This window comes from Cupressus sempervirens, chromosome 3 (genome assembly GCF_028749045.1).
Source record: "Cupressus sempervirens isolate cs-2001-9-10 chromosome 3, ASM2874904v1, whole genome shotgun sequence".
Classification (NCBI taxonomy): domain Eukaryota; kingdom Viridiplantae; phylum Streptophyta; class Pinopsida; order Cupressales; family Cupressaceae; genus Cupressus; species Cupressus sempervirens.
Window position 1 is genome coordinate 25,965,466 of NC_143120.1, and position 24,272 is coordinate 25,989,737.

A 24,272-nucleotide genomic window follows, 5' to 3' on the forward strand; every position below is an offset into this window, starting at 1 on the left:
CCAAAGCGGACTTCTAATTTTGATGGTTACAATAGAAAAGATGAAGCTATAGCAGACTCAAGTACATAAGACATCAGATCTCTTAATGATCTAAAGAAGTACAAGTGCTAAAATAGGTCAAAAATGACCAAATGCTGAAAGTACAATATTTGCTTACAATTTCTCCAAATTGATATTAGATATGGAAAGTAGAGAAAAAATTATGCACTTAGAAAAAATGACACCTGAAAATGTCTTCGTATGAGCCCGAATGAAGCCTCTAAAGTCACAAAACTGAGGATTGCATAGGAACAATCACCAAAATCTCTTAATTCTATAAAATTTGTTCACCAAAACTAGAAAATAGTTGCATCTGTAGACACCTAAATCTGATTACACAAATAGGTAATCATATTTAGTCATCTTCTAGGACATTATTGATTAAATATTTATTATTTAATTAATTAAGCATCATCCTCTAGTTAATTAATTAATTAAATTAACTATAGTACAATTGATAAAATCAAATGATAACCCAAAATCAACTCATCAATTAAATCCCTATTCTTCTATTAAATTAAATAAATCCTCATATCTATTTAATTTAATCTCACATTCACTATTTATTAAATAAAATATTTAATAAATTATCTCAAACCCCTAATCCAACCCATTCACCCATACTAACCTCGCTTAGCCACCTAACTAACCCATCCCATCAAAGCTAAGCCACTTGCCCCCTAACCCCCTTCCTAAGCTAAGTCTAATCCCCCTTCTAAACATGTGCACAACTTTAAGCAAGGGTTAAGACTTGCTAACCCAAGCCAAAGTCAACAAGTCTCCCTTATCCTCTTCCATCCCTATCCAAGAGTATTAATGGCTCTTACATGCCATTGATTCCTCTTACAACCCTCTTTATGTCTCTTGCATCCCTCTTACACACTCATCCTCCCTCATTACTCCCTTTGACCAACCCTTATCCCATCCCCTCACACTCATCCTCCTTCTGACAAGTTTCACTCCCCTATTGACTCCAAACAAGCATAATCCATGTGCTCCCCTTTGAGTGCATCCTAACCCTCCCTCACCATTTTGACGTCCTTGCATCCTAACCATCCATCTCTCTACCCCCTGGCCTATAAATAAAGCCCTTCCCTCTCACAAATTCATGAATCTACTTTTATGCAACCTTATAATGCTCCACTAACTACTCCATCATAGCCATTTTACACCATCATAATGCCAAAATCCATCCATACCTCCATTGTTGAAACCCTCATCCATGTACACCCTTGATAAACACCATCCATTGGAAGCTTTAGCACAATGTGAGCATACATCCCCATCCATCAGGGACATATCTACATTATCATAGGTTATACCACAAGGATCCTACCATTTTTGGTTTGCTTTCCTTCTTGGCGATAACTTTGGTCCTATCATAAGTGTTAACTACTTTAGTATTGTGAATGCTTTCATTTATTAATTAGTATTCCTTTATGGCACTACTAGATTAGGTGATACATTTTGGCATGCCTAGTGGGACACCTAAATCTGATTACATCACTAGGTAATCTTATTTAGTCATCTCCGAAGACAAAATTGATTAAATATTTATTATTTAATTAATTAATCATCATCCCCTAGATAATTAATTACTTTAATTAACTATAGTCCAATTGATAAAATCAAATGATAACCTAAAATTAACTTATCAATTAAATCCCTATTCTTCTATTAAAATAAATAATCCTCAAATCTATTTAATTTAATCTCACATCCCCCATTTAGACACCTAAATATGATACGTATTCTTGTAGACACCTAAATCTGATTACATCGCTGGGTAATCTTATTTAGTCATCTCCTAGGACTTTACTGATTAAATATTTATTATTTAATTAATTAATTTTCATCCCCTAGTTAATTAATTAATTAAATTAACTATAGTCCAATTAATAAAATCAAATGATAACCCAAAATAAACTTATCAATTAAATCCATATTCCTCTATTAAATTAAATAAATCCTCAAATCTATTTGATTTAATCTCACATCCCCCATTTATTAAACAAAACATTTAATAAATTATCCCAAACCCCTAATCCAACCAATTCACCCATACTAACCTCACTTAGCCACCTAACTAACCAATCCCATCAAAGCTAAGCCACTGGCCCTTTAACCCCTTTCCTAAGATAAGTCTAATCCCCCTCCTAAATATGTTCACAAATTTAAGCAAGAGTTAAGAGTTGCTAACTTAGACCAAAGTCAACAAGTCTCCTTTATCCTCTTCCATCCCTATCCAAGAGCATTAATGGCTCTTACATGCCATTAATTCCTCTTACATCCCTCTTACACACTCATCCTCCTTCATTACTCCCTTTGACCAACCCTTATCTCATCCCCTCACACTCATCCTCTTTGTGACAAGTGCCACTCGTATATTGGCTCCAAACAAGCATAGTCCATGTGCTCCCCTTTGAGTGCATCCTAACCCTCCCTCACCATTTTGACATCCTTGCATCCTGACCATCCATCTCTCTACCCCTTGGCCTATAAATAAAGCCCTTCCCTCTCACAAATCCATGAATCCACTTTTATGCAACCTTATAATGCTCCACTAACTACTCCATCTTAGCCATTTTATACCATCATAATGTTGAAAGCCATCCATACCTTTATTGTTGAAACCCTCATCCATGTATACACTTGGTAAAATCCCCCACCCTTTCGAAGCTTGAGAACAATGTGAGCATACATCCACCATCCATTAGGGACATAGCTTCATCATCATTGGTTATGCCCAATGAGCTTACCATGCTTGGTTTGCCTTCCTTTTGGTGATAACCTCATCCTATCATAAGTGTTTACTTATTTGGTTATTGTGAATGCTTTTTTTAGTATTAGTATTCCTTTTACACTAACTAGATTAGGTGATACATTTTGGCACACCTAGTGGGACCCCACATTTAGGTCACTACAATCTTGCTTTTGCTTGTTAATATTTGAACTAACCAAATAACATTTTTACATTTATTTGTCTATGCAGGTGGTTTTCTAATATTTTTGCAGGCACCAAAGTCTCTTATTAGGAATTGCGCTCCCAGCCATAGAAGAAAATTCTCTCTTTGGAAACCTTTTCACACCTTTTGTTCGTAATCCTGTGAATGCAAAATCATGAACCCATAGCCACAGGATTGTAGACTAAACCCGTAGGAACATGACCCTGCATCGGTGGGATTGCTCTCTACTCCAAAACCCATTGCCATGTGTAATTTAAAACACCTCACTCCTTCCTACTAACCCTATTCCTATAGGAACACCAATTTTTACCAGTGGGATCTCTGTAAAAGGCCTATGGGAATGCTTGAGATATTTTTTCAACCATTATATTCCACTTTTTTTCCCTCTCTGTCAAACCCGTAGACAAATCCTTCGATGGGAATGCTCCCTCACAAACTCGTAGGATCATAATTTTTATGGGATCGCTCTGTGATTTTTTACCTGTGGCCTATTTTCTTATGATTTCACTAGTTCTCTAAGTGCAATCCAGCTGGCTCTCCTCTACATTCCCACATTGTGGGATCACTATTTAAACTTGTGAGATCATTATTTATGTCTACGAGATTGCTGGATTGACCTTATTTTTGCAGGTATCTGTTGGAGCAGAATACTAACACATTTTTGTAAGTTTCCTTAAGTGTTTGATAAAAAAAATCCATCTTTAAATTCTCTAAAAAGAATAATTTTTTCTTTTTCATGGAATGTATGCTAAAATTTTAGATCACTTCTCATTGGAATGCTTGGGTAGTTTAATTCAAAAAAATCCACTATTGAATGTCAAGTATACCAATGAGATGAACACTTCATTTCAAGGCACAAATGAACATTATGTGAAAACACCTCAATTTTAGTGCTTAAAATGAACTCATAAAATCTCAAATGCCTTAAGCATATACTCATTCTTGTTCCCTCCTTTTCAAATCTTTCACACACAATTTACCTTTCATTGACTTGATTTCCTTTTGTTGACCATTGTTGTAAAGTTGGAATGAACAATTGAATGTTGAGCTCATGTGTGTCTTCCGAAAATAGCTTGATTAGGATACACTAAAGCATCCAAATAGAAATGAATCAAGTGTCTTGCATGTTTTGAGATTAAAGTACATGACACATGTACCAAAAGTTGTTAGCAAGATCATTTGGAACAACCTAGGAGTGCTTCTAGTGAGTTCATCCACCATTAGGAAGCACGTCCCCTTTGGTGAGAAGCTCAAACTATTAAAAAGTTTGGCTGTTATATAAATGAGGTGAAAGGTAAACTTTCTCACTCTATCACTGAAGTTCAGGCAATGTGTTTCTAGGGGTAGCCTGAGGTGGGAACAATTTCTTGTAATTTCAACATGTTTGGAATAGATTCTTAAGTGGATCACATATGTAATAACCATTCGGTGAGGCTCCAAAGACCCATTTACAACCCTCTTTTACTAAAAAATTCTTGATTTTATACATGGTATGTTCATTCATGGTGCAAGGGAAAAAACATCCCTCAAGATTACTTACCATTGTGTTCCCCTGGTAGAGGCATAAGGCCACTTGGGTTTCATCTCCAATGGTCATTGTTCCCGCAGAAGGGGAACTCCTATTTGCCATGCCTTGAAGATTCTTTGATGTGTATCCTTTGTTGATCAACTCTTGCATTGACTCACCTCTTTGATTAGAACGACATATTACACTAGAATTAGGAAACACCAAGTTGTGGGCTTTTGATTGGCATATTGCAACCAAAAAATTGACCTTAGGGATAAAGAGTGTGTTTGAAGTGTCTTATTTGTGCTCAAGACCCATGAAATTTTTTTTAAAAAACATACACAATTCTATGGTTACTATTAAATCCTTTTGCTAAAGAGATGACTTTTTTTTTCTTTCTCAAAGTTGCTTTGTCCTTTGAGAAACTGTTTGCTCACAATCCATCACATCAAAAAGATATTTGTTGGCAAGTCCATCTGCAACAACTTTTGTCTCATTGGTTCAACTTTACCTTTTCCAAAATTATACTTGTTATCTCAAAACCAACTAGTAGCAAAATCCAGTTACAAACCTTTTTTTTACTTGGTCCAAATTTGTCTCTTTCCAATTATCCTTGATTACCTATCCTACTTGACCAAAAATAACACATTTGTCTTCAAAAATAGTTCCTCCCTACCTTGGTTCAAAAATATTGTTAGCAAGTTCATTCGCAACAAATCCTAAGCTTAGTTTGCCCCACTTCACTACTTTACCATTTCTGGAAACTTAGCTATTTGTCAACTAATTTATGTTTGCAACCAAAGCTTAACAATGTATTATTAGCATAGTCACTACCTATAAAACCCCATAGTTGTGATCAAATATCTTAGAGTTATCTCATGTCAAGCCAAACCAAGACCAAGTTCAAAAAAGCTAAACTTCCACAAATACTAGTTTATGAGGAAATAGATGCAGAACACAAGAAATATGTGCCCAACCCAAGGATTTCCAAACTAGACCAAATTGAGAAAGATGGTGCATAGATTTCATTACAAACTGAGTGGGATTACAAAGTTTAGAACCTAACTCTTTGACGAGGTGTCAACCATAGCCTTATCAACAACTCTAGTGTTACACACTCTGATTAGGTCCTCCTTTTTGCACACACACTTATGCACTTATCTCCTCATAGGTTTAGTCCTTTACATAAAACCACTACCCCATTCAAACATTTAAAATAGAGTCACCTCCTTCCATTTTGACATAAACCTTAGGTTTTTAGAAATCCTTCACTATTTATCCTCTTAGAAACATTTTAGCATCACTTCATTAGGATTTTTTTCCCTAAAGAAAATTTCCATCCACCTCATCATCATAGTTATCCTTGAAACTAAGCATTGTCTAGGATAGGTTGTCATCACCTTGAGCCAAAGGTTAGGCTACACACTTGATCCTTCTTTGTCTTCCAAAAAGTAGACATAAGGCTATCTTAGGGTTTGATATCACCATCACAGTTTCAAGATCATACTTAAAGGAAACACAATCTCCTATCACTTAGTACCATAGCATTTAAGTCCCTAAGGTATCATTAAACACACTTGCACCCACTCTTCTTTACATTTTAGGAAATAAATCCACCCTAGTTACACTTAGGCAAATCACTTTTTCATACACTTTTCATCATCATTTTTTCATATTTACCCTTAGGGAAGTTATCCTTTCATACCATCCACCACACACTTTGGTAAGAAATATGAAAAAAGAAGGATATGGATCCTAGTCATAGTAGTAGCACAGCTCAAGCTTAGCCATACCCCATAGTTTCCATGAAACCACCAGATCCACCACCACAAACCCCTGAAGAGACAAGTTCTTCCATATACATTGATGCTTTCATGAAACAGCCTGGCCAAGCAACCATTATTAATGCCATCATAGATCAAAATAAGGAAACCATCATGGCAAATTTCTTAAGGGACAATGTTGGTGTCTTTGAGTTTGGGTGCCCACCACCTACCAACATTACGGATCCTACACATCCTCTGTTTGGATGGCAACAACCATCTATAGGGTCATTTGTCCCTCATGATCCTTTCTCTTCACCCAACAGCGGGTACCAACCACCATAGATAGAACTAGTAGACCTAAATGCACCCTCAACCTAGGTGACTACTCCTATTCCAATAAACACCCATCCCATCCTCATTCAACCCTTAGTACATACCACATCTCAACCAATCCCAAGTTTATTATATGCATCTACTTCCACTACCCATCTCCCTGCTCCACAAAATCCCCCTTTTACACCCAAAAACACCACATTTTCCCTTCCATATCAAAGCACATCAAATCCATTCATTATCGAAATACCTCCACTAGGGTCAAATACATCATCCTCCATCCCACCCAACATAACTACCAATCCATTTGTTACTATCCAAAGTACTTCGGCTTTATTTCCTTTACAACCTTGGAGTGTTGGTACAACACAAGGGCCTACCACTAGCCTCCCCTTTAGCGTTGCATCCATACCTTAGTCACTCTCATCCTTGACTCCTCATGTCTATTCGCTACCACCCATGACCAACTATTTTTCTATGCTACCCTTAGGCAATAGCCAAATCACACCTCCACCACAATATCATGCTATGAACACTCTTCCCCACATTAATTACCTTGCCCCTATTAATTTTAAGTTGCTCTCTCAAGTAGGAGCACAACCGACCTATATTGGGCAAAGTATACATTCCCAAAGCATGGCCTAGGTATTGTTGATGCTACCATCTTTTGAGACATAATCATCATGCCAACCATATGCCTAGGAATCCTCGCAAAATTATCTAGTAGGGCAACAACCTCATACTTACACTCCCCATCAATAATCTTCCCAACAGATGCAACAATATGAACAAACTACATTCCAACAACCCATAGCATCTATCCCACCAATTGTGCAACCTATTTTTCTACAACCATCATATGGTAGTCAGGGTTTTCCATATCTACTACATATCCCACACTGGTGGCACCTAGACTGGGAGCACTTGTTATGCCGTCTATAAACTCTAAGAAAATTCTCTCAAAGCCCTCAAAGATGGGATAGACTCCAAAAATTTTAAATTTGAAAATGATTGTCCATATCCATTTGAAAAAACCATCACGATGACACCCTTTCTTAAACACTCTGAGATCCCCAAGTTTGATAATTTTAGAGGGAAAAGTGATCCAGTCACACATGTTAAATAATTCTATGTGTTTCCAATAAGTGGCCTATAATGATGTATCCCTTCATGGCACTACTAGATTAAGTGATACTATCTAACTATCCCCTCCACTTCGATCGTTCAATTGAGAACTCTATCCTCTGTAGGGTCTGGTCCCGTAGAGTCTGGTCCTACCTTTCCTTTGCTTCTCCTGCAACTGCTGGTAGATCAACTTCTGCCCCAGTCAGGCTAAATCCACAACCCCAATATAGTAAAGGGGGGCCCCACCCTTTATAATAGTAGGGGCACTCGATCTGGTTCTTATAGAACGGGTCCAACTGAGACTAGCACTGGTTCTTCAATTGGCTATGGGACTGACTCTTGCTCTAGCTTTGGACCTATAGTCCAATCCATCATTCCATCCCCTCAAATCCACAAGCTAGATCATCAAAGGCACTCATCCTTGAATCCCTTTCGACCTTCAACCTCTATATTTCCATCCACAATCTCTCAACATCCCCCATGCTCTTGTTCTCATACCATGGCTAATAGAAGCATATTAGATGCCAAAATAAAAAAGCATAGATCCAAAAATCCACACAAATCCAAGTATCGACATGTCCCTTCTCAAATACATGTTCTCGAAGAGAAGCATTTGATCCCAATTAAAGAAAAAGTCAAGAGGTCACAAAGGTCCAAGATGAAAAAATAAAACATCATGTGGATACCTAGGAGAATGCTCATAAAAGAAATGCATCTCAAAGAAAAATCTCAATTGGCATCCATTCATGCTATTCAAAAAGCCTCATCCATTCATACTTTATCCAAATCTCCATATATACATCCTTCATCCCCCCAATCCACTATTAGTTCATATGCTTCTTATCCTAAATTTCCCATCCTCCATCTTAAAAATTTACTTGTAGTCCTTATATTTGTCTTTCTCCATTTTCTCCTTCACCTCGTTCAACATCATCTTTCCCACTACTTCATCACCTCTCAAGGTGTGTGCCAATGATGATCTTTCCATTTTCCTCATCCATTTACCCACAAGTCTTATGTCTTCCCATCCCATATTTTCCAACTCCCACCCACCATTCCACTTCTTTAATCCAATCTTTTCCTCCCCTTCCTACTAACATCTATGAGTGAAAATGCATCGAAAAAGTCACAAAAGAAAGAAAAAAAAGAAAGAAAAAGAAAAAAGAAAGTAACAAAAATAAATCATCCACTAGTGAAAACTTGCCAATTCAAGCACCGTGGATAAGTACCATGATGAAAACTTGGTAAAGAAGCATCATGCGCAATCCCTTTATCCAAATTTTCTACACACTTGGGTGCACATTCCATTACCCACCATACCCACCACATCTTATCCATTTTACTTGCCATCCTCCTTTGGATCTTGATACAAAAAAAGTCCATCACTAGATATATGCTTTTGATCATCCTTTTTGCTATCCATTTCCCATCATAGTTTGTATCCACCTATCCTTTATCCAACCATTATTTCATCCATATCATCCCTCCATGACCCTCATCCACCCATCATGAGTTATCCTCTGCCTCATTCACCTTTCACATCCTAGCTTCCATCTATCTCCCTCGTCCTCTTGTTGACAAATCTTCCATCCTATCCTACCCCTTATAAAACCTCCTCTTGAATAAAATATAACTGGGGGCACTATATTCCTTGGAGACCATGTTGTGTCCATCTTTCCCACCATTCTCAGCCTATTTTCATCTTGTCATCCCCAAAACTAGTCATACCCTTTTCTTCTATCCTTGCACTTCTCCCGATCTCTCCATCTTTCTATCACCTAGTACAGCCCTTGTCATTGGTATCTAACATATCCCCACTATCATCCATTCATCTCCTAATGCTCCTAGAAATCTACTATCCATTGCACCATCCCATCACACATCTTTCAACTCATCCCATCACCTTCTTAATCTTCTACCCAATCTTGTTGTAAGCCTCAATCACACCCCAATCATCATAATTGGGATCCATCCTTCCCTCTCCCTATCTTTAGGTATATATCCTTATCCTAAGCTTTATCTACTATCTCCTCATCTTCAGCTTTTCACTTGCTATCTCCTCATCCTAAGCTTTTCACCCGTTATCTCCTCATCCTGAGCTTTTCACCCATTATCTCCTTGTCCTGAGCTTTCATCCGCTATCACCTCATCTTGAGCTTTTTATCTGCTATCTCCTCATCCCAATCTTTTCATCTACTATCTTGAGATTTTTACACCTGCTATCTCTTCATCCCAAGCTTTTCATCTGCTATCTCCTCATCTTGAGCTTTTCACCCACTATCTCCTCATCTTAAGCTTTTTCATCCCTGCTATCTTCTCATCCTGATATTTTTATCCACTAATCTTCTCATCCCAAATCTTTCATCCACTATTTTCTCATCTTTATCTTTCCTGCTATTATCCTATCATACTAAGCTTTTGTACAATAATCCCTTGTAAATATTTTGGTCTATCAGCTATATTCATTGCACCTTAGTCCTTCACTTGGTACCATTTTATATCTCTAATCTCTTCATGTCAATTCATGTTTGATCACAACTTACAATTATCTTGGTTAGGTGCTTTAGCGAATCCTCGTATGAGATTCCTTGTCATCAAATTTTTTTCCTAAAAAGTTTTGCTTGCCCAGCTCATCCTAATCCTCGATATTACTGATAGATTCTTGTAAGATGCATCCTTCCTCTTGTCTAATCTTGGTCCATCATTATCTAGTCTAACTGATCCATTTGGAAAAAGGTTATTTTTTCATGGATTCACATTTTCTTTTGGTTTATTTTCTTTTTGGGATTTCAAATTTGGTTCTTAAAGTATCTCTTCCAAGTGATTTGGGTTGTTCCCTCCTCAAGGTCACCAAAATCTTTTATATCATGGTGTGCTACAAATGGGGCAATTCAAGGGTAAGGTTTTGATCAGGTCTTTTTCCTATTCTTTTTTGCTTGTGAGTTAGTTAGATATGACCCTTGCATATTACAAACATGTGATTGCTTTTGGTTACATGGTGAACTTGGGAAATATCATTTTCTTGTGGGTTATATAGTATCATTTCCACTCTGATTCCTTTGGAATTCATGTGTGATGCTAGGGCAATCCTTGTGTGTTTGTTTCATGTCAGTCTTATGTAATATTGGTGCAAAGGCCTTGATGTTCTTGGTAACCTTTGCATATCCCCTATATTCCTATATCAAAATAAGTGCTCAACTATATGGTGGTGCTCCCCTTTGGAACACCCCCACACTTAAGCTCCAATAGATTATTTCACACTTCTATCCTATCCAAGTCTCCCATCCTATCCTAGCATCCCAAACATCCCATCCTATCCAAGCATCCCAAACATCCCATCCTATCCTAGCATCCCATCCTATCAAAACATCACATCCTGTCAAAGCATCCCATCCAATCACCCTTGCCATCATGATCCAACCAATCTATCAATCATATAGTATCCATTCCTACATCAATCATAATCATAGCTCATGCATCAAACATAATCATCACTCTTGAATCAATCATAATCATAACTCCTACATCAATCATAATCATAGCTTCTACATCAATCATAATTTTAGTCATCACCAATCATAATCCTAGAATCATAATCTCCCCAACCCCACCATCATACAAATCACTTCCTTGAGTTCATTTTAGAATAGCCAATCATCCTCCCCACTCTCCCTATAACCCCTATTCTTCGCCATCACTTATCCCTACACATAAGATTTTCCTTTATATGATTCTCCCACAGTGAGAGTATGAGCTTCCTTAAACCTCCTCTCTTAGCCACTCTTAGTCCTCCTACTCACCTCAGATTCTCAACTTTTCAAGAAGCCATTGGGCCTCACCTTCTCTCTCCACCACCTTCTTGAGGAGGCATCATGCAGTCCATTCTCTCCTCTTCTACTAAAGACTAGGGCAACCATGTTGCTTTAAAGTCTTCTTCGTGTTGTTTATATTTCAAACTTCTTTGAAATAGTGTTATCCCAATACTATGTCAAAGAGGGGCAAAATGTAGACACCTAAATCTGATTACACAAATAGGTAATTATATTTAGTCATCTTCTAGGATATTATTGATTAAATATTAATTATTTAATTAATTATTCGTCATCCCCTAGTTAATTAATTAATTAAATTAACTATAGTCCAATTGATAAAATCAAATGATAACCCAAAATCAACTTATTAATTAAATCCCTATTCCTCTATTAAATTAAATAAATCCTCAAATCTATTTAATTTAATCTCACATCCCCCATTTATTAAATAAAACATTTAATAAATTATCCCAAACCCCCTAATCCAACCCATTCACCCATACTAACCTCACTTAGCCATCTAACCCATCCCATTGAAGCTAAGCCACTTGCTCCCTAACCCACTTCCTAAGCTAAGTCTAATCCCCTTCCTAAACATGTGCACTACTTTAAGCAAGGGTTAAGACTTGCTAACCCAAGCCAAAGTCAAGAAGTCTCCTTTATCCTCTTCCATCCCTATCCAAGAGCATTAATGGCTCTTACATGCCATTAATTCCTCTTGCATCCCTCTTTATATCTCTTACATCCCTCTTACACACTCATTCTCCCTCATTACTCTGTTTGACCAACCCTTATCCCATCCCCTCACACTCATCCTCCTTCTGACAAGGGTCACTCCCCTATTGGCCCCAAACAAGCACAATCCATGTGCTCCCCTTTGAGTGCATCCTAACCCTCCCTCACCATTTTGACATCCTTCATCTTGACCATCCATCTCTCTACCCCTTGGCCTATAAATAAAGCCCTTCCCTCTCAAAAATCCATGAATCCACTTTTATGCAACCTTATAATGCTCCACTAACTACTCCATCATAGCCATTTTACACCATCATAATGCTGAAATCCATCCATACCTCCATTGTTGAAACCCTCATCAATGTACACACATGATAAACACCCATCCATTGTAAGCTTGAGCACAATGTGAGCATACAACCCCATCCATCAGGGACATATCTACGTCATCGTAGGTTATACCATAAGGATCCTACCATTTTTCATTTTCTTTCCTTCTTGGCAATAACTTTGGTCCTATTATAAGTGTTAACTGCTTTAGTATTATGAATGCTTTCATTTATTAATTAGTATTTCTTCATGGCACTACTAGATTAGGTGATACAACATCAATGCAAAATTTAGGAAATGTAGCCCAAAATTGAAAAAAATGTGTTTGATTTGGAGTTAGAATGACCAAGATATGGCTCTTTGAAGTCATACTATCAAATCAAAAACACATATGAAGAGGGGTTCCATTTATAAGTAGCTGATGACATCAGCAAATTGTATAGCTGAAATTGACAGTTTGGATCCCATCAAGGCAAAATAAAAATGTCCACCTAATGAGACTTGTACACCAGTCAAATTTTACTTTACAAGAAATTGATGGAAATGCAAAAATTTTAATAAAATTTACCAATTTTGTGTTGGTAGGAAGCCATGGTTCACTGTGGATGGTTATTGAGTCCAGACCTACCTATGATGTCCAATGTCCTGGTGATTGGGATCAATGCAAAGCCACAATGTCAATGCTTTTTTGATAATGGAATACACCACACACATCAAGCGGGAGGTAAATTGGATCTTTAATCTATATTTACTTTGCAAAAAAAAAACTCTCTGCCTATCGGATCACTTTGATGAATTGCCAATTTTTACTGGATCTCGCAAAATCTATGATTTTCAGATGAATTGGGAACACAATAGTGTCAGACATTGGTTTGAATGTGCAGTGATATCACTATGATTGGGGGTTTGTGGTATATCTAGGTGAGGAGGGGCATAACATAGTCACGATGTCATCTATCTGCAGATGTACAGATATAAAGGGTTGGATGAATGGTGGTGATTGGAAATCAGGAGAGTTACCATAGAGAGATTGAATTGGTGAGGATCTATAATGACAATGATCATGCAGTGAGCTTGCCTAACTTCGCTACAATGCCAAACCTTTTATGAATACCCACATTGAGAATATGATCAAGCCAATGACTGTAGAAAAAACTCCAAACACGTGCCAATGTATTCACTAGAATTAGTGTTCGATGATGTCAAAGATCAAATGAATGACACAAGTTTCCTGACTAAGGTGGTCAAGGTCTGGTCACATGTGGAAGTGGGCCAAAGATGCAGATTTACCAATGTGTCAATGGGTATGAAGAATGGTGCTTGATACAGAATGCTAATAACTCTTAGGATCACAATTGTTTGATCAAACCCATAGACAAAAGTCATTGCAAATGATGTTGAACTTTTCTTGGAGATTCTAACAAAGTCAAAGAGCACTTTTACCAAAATATTTTGCCATAATTTTTGCAGAATAAAATACCACAAAAGGCTTTGAAATAATAGAGATTCAAAACTCTAAAATAATAGAGATTCAAAAATATGCACCAAATAATGCCAAATTTACAAATCTTCAAATAATGGAATATACACAAATTTGAAAAAAAAATTGAAAATAGTTTTTTAAATTAAAAAAAACTCATATCCATACTGCGGTGAGCTTTAATCCTCCAAATTGGCAAATCAAGCCTCCAAGTTTGATTTGTAAAAGAAAAAAATTGCCCCAAATTTGACTTTTGCCCAACATAGGAAAATTTATAGTCAAAATTTATGGAAATGGCCACTTGGACGCAATGATGAGGTCAAATCCTTCTCAAAACACTCCCAAAAACTATGGATATCCCAGATCTGAATCGTGGCCCTCCAAAATGAAGCAAAATGAAGCTCTCCAATGGCTATGCAATGAAGCTCCTAGGGCTCTAATACCATGTAAGAATTTTCCTAAGGCAATAATTCAACACCAAGATCAAGAAGCTCAGTAGATAGCACAAGAGAGACAAATAGTGATCAAATGAGAATCTCAATAATGATCAAAATGATAATGCATATAAGATAATTACATCATAGAAGTACCTATATATAAAGGCAACTAGGATGACTAGGAGTCAGCAAAGAGATAATCATAACAACTAAGCACATGTCTACCAAGAGTGGATTATCCTCCATTGTGCATGAATTTATGTGCAACAATGAGAGGATAATAATACAAAGGTGTATCTCATAAAGAGATGTAATAGACAACTGTGTTGTCTATATGATAACTCATGTGAATATGCAAACTCCTAGTTGTTTACATGATAACTAATATGCTAATGCATTAACCTAAGTAAACTTAAGTAAAGTGTAAATAGTAAATACTTATTTACACCAACAATTACATTTTATTCTAATTGAAATATGTTGAGAACTAGGAGGAACAACTACGGGATCCTTCACCTATTCTATAGGAGGATTAATAGGATTATCAAGAGATTGACAAGCAATGGGAGGAGCTTGATCAACAGATGTAGAAGCCATAGATAAAGGAGGTATGGAAGGTATAGGAAAAAAACCATGGCTAAGATCCATATGAGGTAAAATTAACTTGAGAATATTACTATGCTTATAGCCTTGATATAAGCAAAAAAATGACCAAGTCAAAAAGGAAAGAAATTAAGTAATGAAGGCCAAAAGAAGCCAATGGTAGCATAATCCTTGGTCCATGAAGTATTATAGGATATGTATTTACTCTTGGAATAATAGGAGTGAGTTGGATTTCTCGATTATAAAAGGTGAATGCTTTATCCACTATAGAGGCAAAGTATGTTTCTTCTACAAAGACAACCATGGAGATGAAAAGGCTTCAATTTTTCACATAGACATTGGGGCACCCATAGATGGACAATTATCTATTTACATAAAGCTAGAGTGTCTATTTACATAAAGCTAAAGTGCCATTCATCTTGTCAAGAATTCTTCTCTACATTTAAAGACAAAATGCATACAACCACAGTGCTATTTTATTTGGTCAGTTTTAGATGATGGATAGTTAAACCTAGAAAATATACATAGAGATTATGATCCAACATATATGTTTATAAAGGTAGTGACAAGGGAGAAGTTAAACTCCTCTTCAGCTTCGGTTGGTCTTCTTGACTAAAAATAATAAAAGAACAACATAGTCCAAGGTGGTTTTGCATTGCAGTGGGAGCTACGTGTTTACCATTTATATGATTAGTCTCCAAGTGTGAGCTTATTGTTGTGGAGTTTGATTAGTCTCCAAGTGGGAGATTACCAAACTTAGAGGTTAACGTTTCCTAACTTTGTTAGAAGCAGTTTCCCCATGTTTTTCCTATGGGGGCTTGGGGGCAACACCCCTATACTAGGGATCAAGGGGAATACTCCTTATGGGATCTAGAGCTAGTGCCCATGACAAGGTTGTGGTGTCAGACTGAGAAGCAACACTCCTAAAGAACACAATGATTTTACTATTGTTAAAGGCATTGAGAGTTATTTTTTCTTATTGGATGAATTACTCTAGCCCTAATTTTGTAAGAAACATAATTATTGTATAAAATGGCTTAGGATTATGAATTTTATGAAATATGATGATTTAATAACTTATTCCTATGATATTGAGTTGCAAGGGGTTAAAACCACTAGATAATAATATTTGGCCTTTTGTTTGGTGGATGTAGCCTGGGGATTGGGTGAACCATGTTTAATCTTTGTGTCTTGTGTTCTCTTCTATGCACTTTATTCCTTTATGATATTTCTTATATTTGCATGTAATTGTTATTTCTATCTCTCTAATCCTAATAAAGCTTCCCCTATGATTTTAATAGATCCTTGACTCTTTATCATTTGGACAAGAAAGTGATATCATTTTACCTAAATAGAGGACCCCGGGGAATCATTTATATGGTTTGATTGTGGGCAGGATACATGGTAGGCCTTCATATCCTTTGTTGGCACTGATCATACTTCCTATTTCTTGAAAACTTCATGGCCTCACCACATGACACTCTCTTCAATGAGCATGCAATATGGTGTCATGGGTGAAGGATGTCCATAGACGTACCTAAGATGAATATGGTGGTAAGTATATCTACGTGCACTAATGACCCATTTTTATTTTTCCATGGTTACATAGAAAATTCAAATACAAAGCATAATTATTATTTACTCATATATAAAGGTTCACAAAAAAAGGGAAAATGTAAAATACATAATGCATATACTTAACTTATGTAGTCTTTCTTTTTTCATTTTTCTTTTTGTTAAGGATGTCCATTGAGTTGTAATGGTTTTAATTTGAAATTCATGTGTATTGCATTTATTTTGATTACATGAATTTGTAGACAAGGATTTCAATTTATCACTATGCTTATTACCTTACATATATATCAACTTTTATCCTATGATTATCTTATCTTAACTATCTTATACTAATTATAATAGATTCACAAAAATTGCTTCAATAGTTTAGTTTGAAAAATTTCACCCTCTAATTTTTTCAATGTGACTATCTTTACAAAGTGCAAGCCATTAAGTTATGATTTTTTTGTAGTTGCATTTATAATATGTTAAATTTCCACAATAAATCAGTCACAAAATTTGTTTCAAAACTTAAATCATGTATTAAGGTCCATTGGTAAGTGCATCATACGATTATCTTCAAACACTTAGTTTTAAAGTTTTCAATCAATTATGTTTCTCACTTTGATGGTCTTTATAGAGTCCACTTGCTCAAGTTATGTTTTTTCCCACTAGAATGCAAAATATATTTAACTTCATGATGCTGAATGGGTCACTTTACCATCATTGTTTCTAGAAAAAAAAATACAACTTATGAGCTCTGATGTTCTTTTTGTTAATACTAACAATTTTCCCTAACAAAACCATTAAAAATGTGTAGAAACAATATTTCATTGAAAGAGTCAAAATTTCCTAATCTATACATGACCTTGATTTTCTAGTAATACCCAAAATTGTCATATTTATTGATTTACGAAATACTTTCCTCACTAAAGGTGAAACTTCCATGGATTCACTAAATGCTTGTGTCATCATAAAAAAAGAACTTGAAATTTAGCTCAAACTTGCCATCAACAATCACTCTCTTGGCACTCAAGCCACTCTTGCCAATCATGGCAGAGTTTCCTTTTCTAGTAATGATAACTTCTTTGTAAATCTAACTATAGTCCATATGGAGGTCCTAACCAATGGTGTGCATTGAGTTCATTAAAAATATCTTGTTTAATTATATTTGCCTCTTCAAACATTGATATACCTATTATATTGTCATTTAATATTTCTATACATGTAATATGTAGCTTCCTTACCCTTCCTCGACAAGTACATTTAGACATTTTCTAGATGTTGGTTATTCTAGATTTAGTGAATATACCTCTAAATTTTTCTTTGATCAACCTTCTATTTTTTCAATAAATAAACTACTTTCTATTTTTCATGTGGTGCACTTTTTTTTATATGTTTCTTAATTTTTGAATAATTTTAGATTTTGCAATTGACTTTCCATTGCAAATGCTTCTAAAAAATTATAAGATTCATGTTCTTACAACAATAGAATTACTTTGATGCCCTACTCATGTAAGGTATAAAAACAAGTCATAGTCTTTTGTTTAGTATGCAAGCACCATGCCATAGATTTATGTTTCAATGCTTAGTCCTATTCCTATTTTAAAGCCAAGTTTTGTCTATACATGAACACAAATTTAATGTTTGTAGTTGAATTCATAGGTGCAAATGGAGAAAAATATACAACTTAAAAATGCAATATTTACATCCATTAATTCACCTTTCTTGTTTCATTTATTTTAGACACACATATATAGAAATATGACAACATTGTTAGTTCATATTGTGGATCATTGCAACCCTCTAAAGGTATCCTCCTCTTTAGTCCTCTACGAATCGACAACACAATGAATTCTAAAGACATGAGGTGGGTTTATTTTACCTAATTATTTTTTAAACTTGTATTTATTCGAAATTGAGTGGACTTATATGTTGATGGGTTATGTTATAAAAATTATTCATTACAACTGTAATTATTGATTATTTTGCACATTATAATTTTCAAACTATAAATATTATGTATTTAATAATAATCTGTATATTTGTAAGACAAACCAATCTTTCTTAAACTCTCCTAAAAAAATATTGTTTTGCAGTTACGAGTCACAATTTCTTCACATCCAACAAGTATAACTCATCTAACTCAATGCAATGACCTCTATGGCGAATGGTGCTCAAGACAAAACAATAAACTAAATCAACTTTTGTTTTTGTGCAAAGACAGTGTCATCAATACTTCTTGGCTCAATGACACATTGGTAAATATTGCTACCCATGTGTTATCTTGGAAAATCAATGAATTGATTATTTTTTGGACTATTTTTTTTTTGTATGTCAACTTTTGTCTTTGATGTCTCTACCAGGGTATCACATCTATAATGTTAACTGGAACTTATTTCTCTCCTTCTCATTCTGGTATGGCATATAAAAGCTTGATGACTTATCACATAAACTCATGGCACTCAACATCTCAAGAATTAGGGACCTTATTAATATATTGTATTTTTACATAATATTTGTAGGAGTTTATATTTTTAACCAAAAAAACCTACTTGGATGATAAGGACAATGTACATTCTTAAGCATGTTTTCAAGTTTTTTTTCCAATCCTTTTTATTATGTTTCTTGTCACAAGTTTTGGTGTGCTACTTTCCTATTCATATTGTGCTAGGTTTACAAATCAATTTAGAAGCCTAATGATACAAAGGCTATATATTAGTTTGATATGAATTGTTGCTTTTGCAAAGTCTCTTTAATCTTTTAATGACATCACTCTATTATGTTAACTAGTATTTTCTTAGAGTAGATTATGATGCTTTTTTAGAAGTTTGTTGACAAGGATAGACCTATTGCATTACATTTCAAACTTTTTCAACAATGATTTCTTTACTACTTATAGAAAATTATGAAAAATTATTTAAATGCTTTCAACAATTTGTATATGATTGAAATCCTATTGTCAAATAATATTACAAATTGTCAATATATAACTTTCCAAAGAAATTAGTTACTTTTCAATTGATTTCAGCCACTTTCATTTATTTGTTCAGTCACAAAACTCACTTACAATTCATGTTCATATTATTCAATCTATCTCTCTTTCCCTCTCCCTCTCTACCTTTAGCTCTACTTCTAACCCCTATAATCAAATTTGCTAACAACATAAATTTGACACTTTGTGTCTCTTGTTTGTAAACAAAATTATGAATATTTTTGAACCATGAAATTGTTAACTATCAAATAGAAGTGTTGACTTTGAACATGAGATTATTTATCAACATTGAATCTCTTTCCACTTTAATTTCCTTATTTTCTAACAAAAGAATCAACTTAAACTCTTCCACAATGACATCATTCTTCTCTAAAAATATAAATCTTACAAAAATTACAACAAATAACCCCTTCAAAAATTTAATAATATATTCAATCTCTTTAAATTTTTAAATCACCCCTTAATGGTAACAAATGTTCAATTTATATTTTCCTACGTAAAAAAATCACTTTTATAACGTTCTTCAAGCCTCTTAATAAACAAGAACTAGTTAACTTTTTTATTAAACAAGATTTTAAAAAATAAAAATAAAAAACCAAGAAATATAATTCTATATAACTTCCTTAATATGAAGGCATCCTTCCTTGCTTAAAAGTGAGATGTTTGAAACTAAAAAAGCTTTGCTTTTCCTTGTGTGGTGGGCCAGACGTTTGACACTATCCATATAGTCCAAAACTCCATGTGGACAAGAAATCAACTTTCCAAGTGGCCATGAGGCGGCCACTACGAACTCCCTTGCTAGTCAATTTTTGTACTAGCTATTTATAATTACAAACAATATTATTATTTGTTAAAGAATTCAAAAGAAAGAAAGTAGAAAAACTCTCAATGAGCCACGTGGGCCATGCAAGACAATATCCACGTTCCTTGTCATTAGCCATAAATGTCATTTTTTTTCCTAAATAGGGACAAATGATGATCTTTTTAAGCTAAGCAAAATGACCACTTTTAATGGATGACATATATTACTCTAATACTTATTCCACTAAGGTTTATGATGGAATTCCAAATGAAAAAGCAAGAAGATAGGAGATGCAGTTCATGTTCCCTAATAATATGTTGGTGTTAAACAAAAAGTCTTGATTATATAATCAAAAGTCTTGTTGTATAATTTTTTGTTGGTGTGACTTGCACATGGAGGGAGCAATATTATTGTATTCATTGGACATTTAGACAAGGGAAACAATTCTTTGTGCCCTACTTACCATATGCCAACTCAACCCATTAGGAAACATAATCACCATTTCATTTTTTAATCATTGTTTGTCAAAATTTAATTAGATATTGTCACTTTGTCTTTATTTTTAATAGCAAGCATATAACATATCCATTCCAAAGTGCATGCACATAATTCTCCACATTTCCTTATAAAAAAGAGCAGAGCATTTTGCTCACCGTCATCCCCTCTATAATATTCAATTTTTATTCCATATGATTCCGGAGGAAATTGATGCTAGTAAAGGTTAAAGTTTCTAAATAGAAATATTTAGAATATAAAAAAATGCTTTCAAATTTGTTGAGATATATATACCACACCATCCAAACACCTATCAAACTCGTGAAGCCACCCGAGTCAAGTTGGAGAAACAAAACATCACCACGATAAACCCGAGCGTAAACTCGTGTCCGATTTTAAAATAGCTAATAAAAATTCATTTCAAAATCTCCCCGCCCATATATTACAAGTTTAAAGTTGGCCGCTCTTCCACGTGGACAGTCAGGACAAATAACACGTTTCCAACTGTGAATGTGTTCAAATCCGAACCATTCGTTTCGTTATTGCCATAAAACAAACCAGGCGGAAAAAAAAACAAAGAAAATCTGCACGTAAACTCCACATGTTTGGCTTGGGGAAGTCGGGGCCACCAGCAAAGAGTAAAGAGAGAGCGTGGTCACATGGAGAAGGGGGACCGCCAAAAACTTGAAATGTCTTTAATAAGCATGTGCCCCCATGTGCCTTTCACTTACTCGCTACGTGTCACCCCCACGACGGCGCGTATTCGCTCCAACAATCTTGGAGTGTCGATGAGATAACTTCCAAAAGTTACGGCATTTCTGTTATTTGGCGTGCATGCTGCCAGCCTGGCCTGAGCTGGCGTCCGTCAGTTTGCAGGATGATTTCCGCCTTTAAATTCAAGCGCTATTTTCATTTCTCACAAAATTTTATACAAAGTCTCTCTTCTCTGGTTTCGTTTATTCCTTCTAAATTCCCTCACAAATTTATTTGCAGAAATATTTTGAAGATGTCTCTGACCGTGGAAAAATTCAGGGCCAAACTTAAGCATCGTGCGGTGAGAAGAACGCGGTGCTTTCGTAGAAGGCCGCTAAAAAGGCCCGATGTTTGGCGGTCCGCTAAATTTAGGCCCAGGCTGAGGGCTCTCCAGAAGCTTGTTCCTGGCGGGACTAATTTGGCCCAGGCGGAAGTCCTGTTTAGCGAGACCGCAGAGTACATTATTTCGCTGAAACGCCAGGTTTTTTTCCTCCAGACTTTGACGGATTTGTATACCAATGGCGTAGCGAGTCGATCGCAGGGGCTTTCTGTTTCTGTGGACAAAGATGGACAATGTAATTGAAATTTTAGGGAGAGAGCTTTTTTCATTTTAAATTCTTTTTGTGTAGGTATAGTGAGGCTCGAAATTCTTTATTTTTCCCTCTTTCTCTGTTCAGAGATCTCTTTCATGACCAGCAAATTTGCATCTGGATTTAGAATGTAAATTCTCAGTTCCGTTTTCTTTAAATGCACAGTGAATGTTTTTTTTGGTGAAATGAGGCTCAATTTTTTTTCTTCCCTCTTCCTTTGTTCGGAGAACTTTTTAATGTCCAAGAATTCAGCATTTGTTTTTTTGGAATGGAAATGATGAGTTCTGTTCTCAGCATCTGTATTTGGAATGTAAATGATGATTTCTGCTCTCAGCAGCTGTATTTTGGAATGTAAATTATAAATTCTGTTATCTTTATGTGCACAGAAGTAAATTTTCGTATCTGTATTTGAAATGTAAAGTATGAGTCGGTCGTAGGGGCATTCTGTTGCCGTGGACAAAGATGAGCATTGTAACTAAAATTTTAGGATGGGAGCTTTTAAACTGTAACTAAAATGTCCAGGAAATCAACATCTGTATTGGATTGTAAATTATGAGCTCTGTTCTCTTCATATGCACATAATTGTTTTCTCAGTTCTGGTTTGCATAATGGCTGGCAAATCAGCACTGCATTTCCTTTTCTTTTGGTATTCAATATGCGAATCAGCCCTGTATTTGAAATTTAGGGTGCTATTATCTTGTTTTTGGATTGTTATGGAGTTCTACAGATTTGCATTTGGAATTTGATCTAAATCTATAAATATTATTGCAATGCCGAAAAATGCTTTATATTAGGCTGGCCAATGTGCGTTTCTTGTGTGGGCTGAGAGGGAATGAGTTGGCTATCGAAAACGGTTTTCACAGGTCACACTTTTATATTTCAGATAATATTCTGTCACATCTGTGGAGGGCTATGGTCATGTTGGATGTAGTTGAAAAGCAACGCAGTTGAATTTTTATATTAAAATGTACTATAGATTTTCTATTTAACTAGCAGCCACAAGATAGTATGTTGGCACTATCAGCCACAAAAAGAGTGCGAGAACCTGTTCACGTATTTTGCCCGCTTATATTTGGGATGGAAAGGATGGGAATGTGGGGGTAACGAGCATAAGTCTAGGACTCAGATTACAAATTTAGGCGTTCAAGGATGAAAGGGATTAAAATATGAGTGTAATCATAATGCCTTGATCTTTTTTATATTTGAATTGTGAATAAACATTTATTCATATTCATATTTTCATTTTTATTCAATTTCTTTATTTTATTATCATTATTTATTTTTATTTTTATTTTTTATTGTTATTTTTAATTTTAATTTTTTATGTGGTTTGTTCTTAGTGTGGATGTTCATTTATATATTTATTTAGCAGTTTGTTCTTGTGGTGTTTTCTATGCATTGATATATGTATTTTCAACTTACTTTTTAGTATTTTATTTTCATTTTTATTTTATTGACTTTTTATTTTTGTTTTTTACTTTTCGTTTTTAGTGGGGATGTGCATTTTTGCTACATGCCCTACATCTGGCTATTTGTTTCTTTAGTTCTCCTTTTCACTTCTCTTGCTCTTTCTTCCCTTGTTGATTGTGAGTCTATCACTTATGGTCTTCTATCCTACCATCTCCCTACTTGGCTTCTTTGGTGTGCGTGCAATCCCCCTCCCTTAGTCCCTATATCTTTGAGTCTATCAACTTCTGCAACCCATTTTGTTTGACATCTCTTGCTCTCTTCATCTTGATGATGGATCACTTGGTGTGATTCGAAACGTTGATGGTAAAAAATCTTTACACAATCGAATCCAGAAATATATCAGTTTATTTTTGCTATGGATTGTGGAAATTTGATCTCTTTAAGTAGTTTTTAATTTTTAGGGTTATAAATTTGAGTGGGTGGGAAAGGTGAAGAAAAATCTAAATTAAATCTAAAAAGCTGAAATTTTGTAGGAGGCCT

At 35.3% G+C, this 24,272-nt stretch overlaps 1 protein-coding gene across 1 annotated transcript; it reads left to right on the forward strand.

The window, feature by feature from the left end:
- Nucleotides 1-21,915: 21,915 nt before the first annotated feature.
- Nucleotides 21,916-22,508, forward strand: LOC149564586 (uncharacterized). The gene has a single exon (XM_089816888.1). The coding sequence runs from the start codon at nucleotides 21,986-21,988 to the stop codon at nucleotides 22,313-22,315; it is 330 nt and encodes a 109-aa protein (XP_089673014.1). The 5' UTR covers nucleotides 21,916-21,985; the 3' UTR covers nucleotides 22,316-22,508.
- The last annotated feature ends 1,764 nt before the right edge of the window (nucleotides 22,509-24,272 follow it).

Excerpts from the sequence above, each read along its gene's own strand:
- LOC149564586 (XM_089816888.1), top strand. The coding sequence starts at position 21,986 with ATGTCTCTGACCGTGGAAAAATTCAGGGCCAAACTTAAGCATCGTGCG.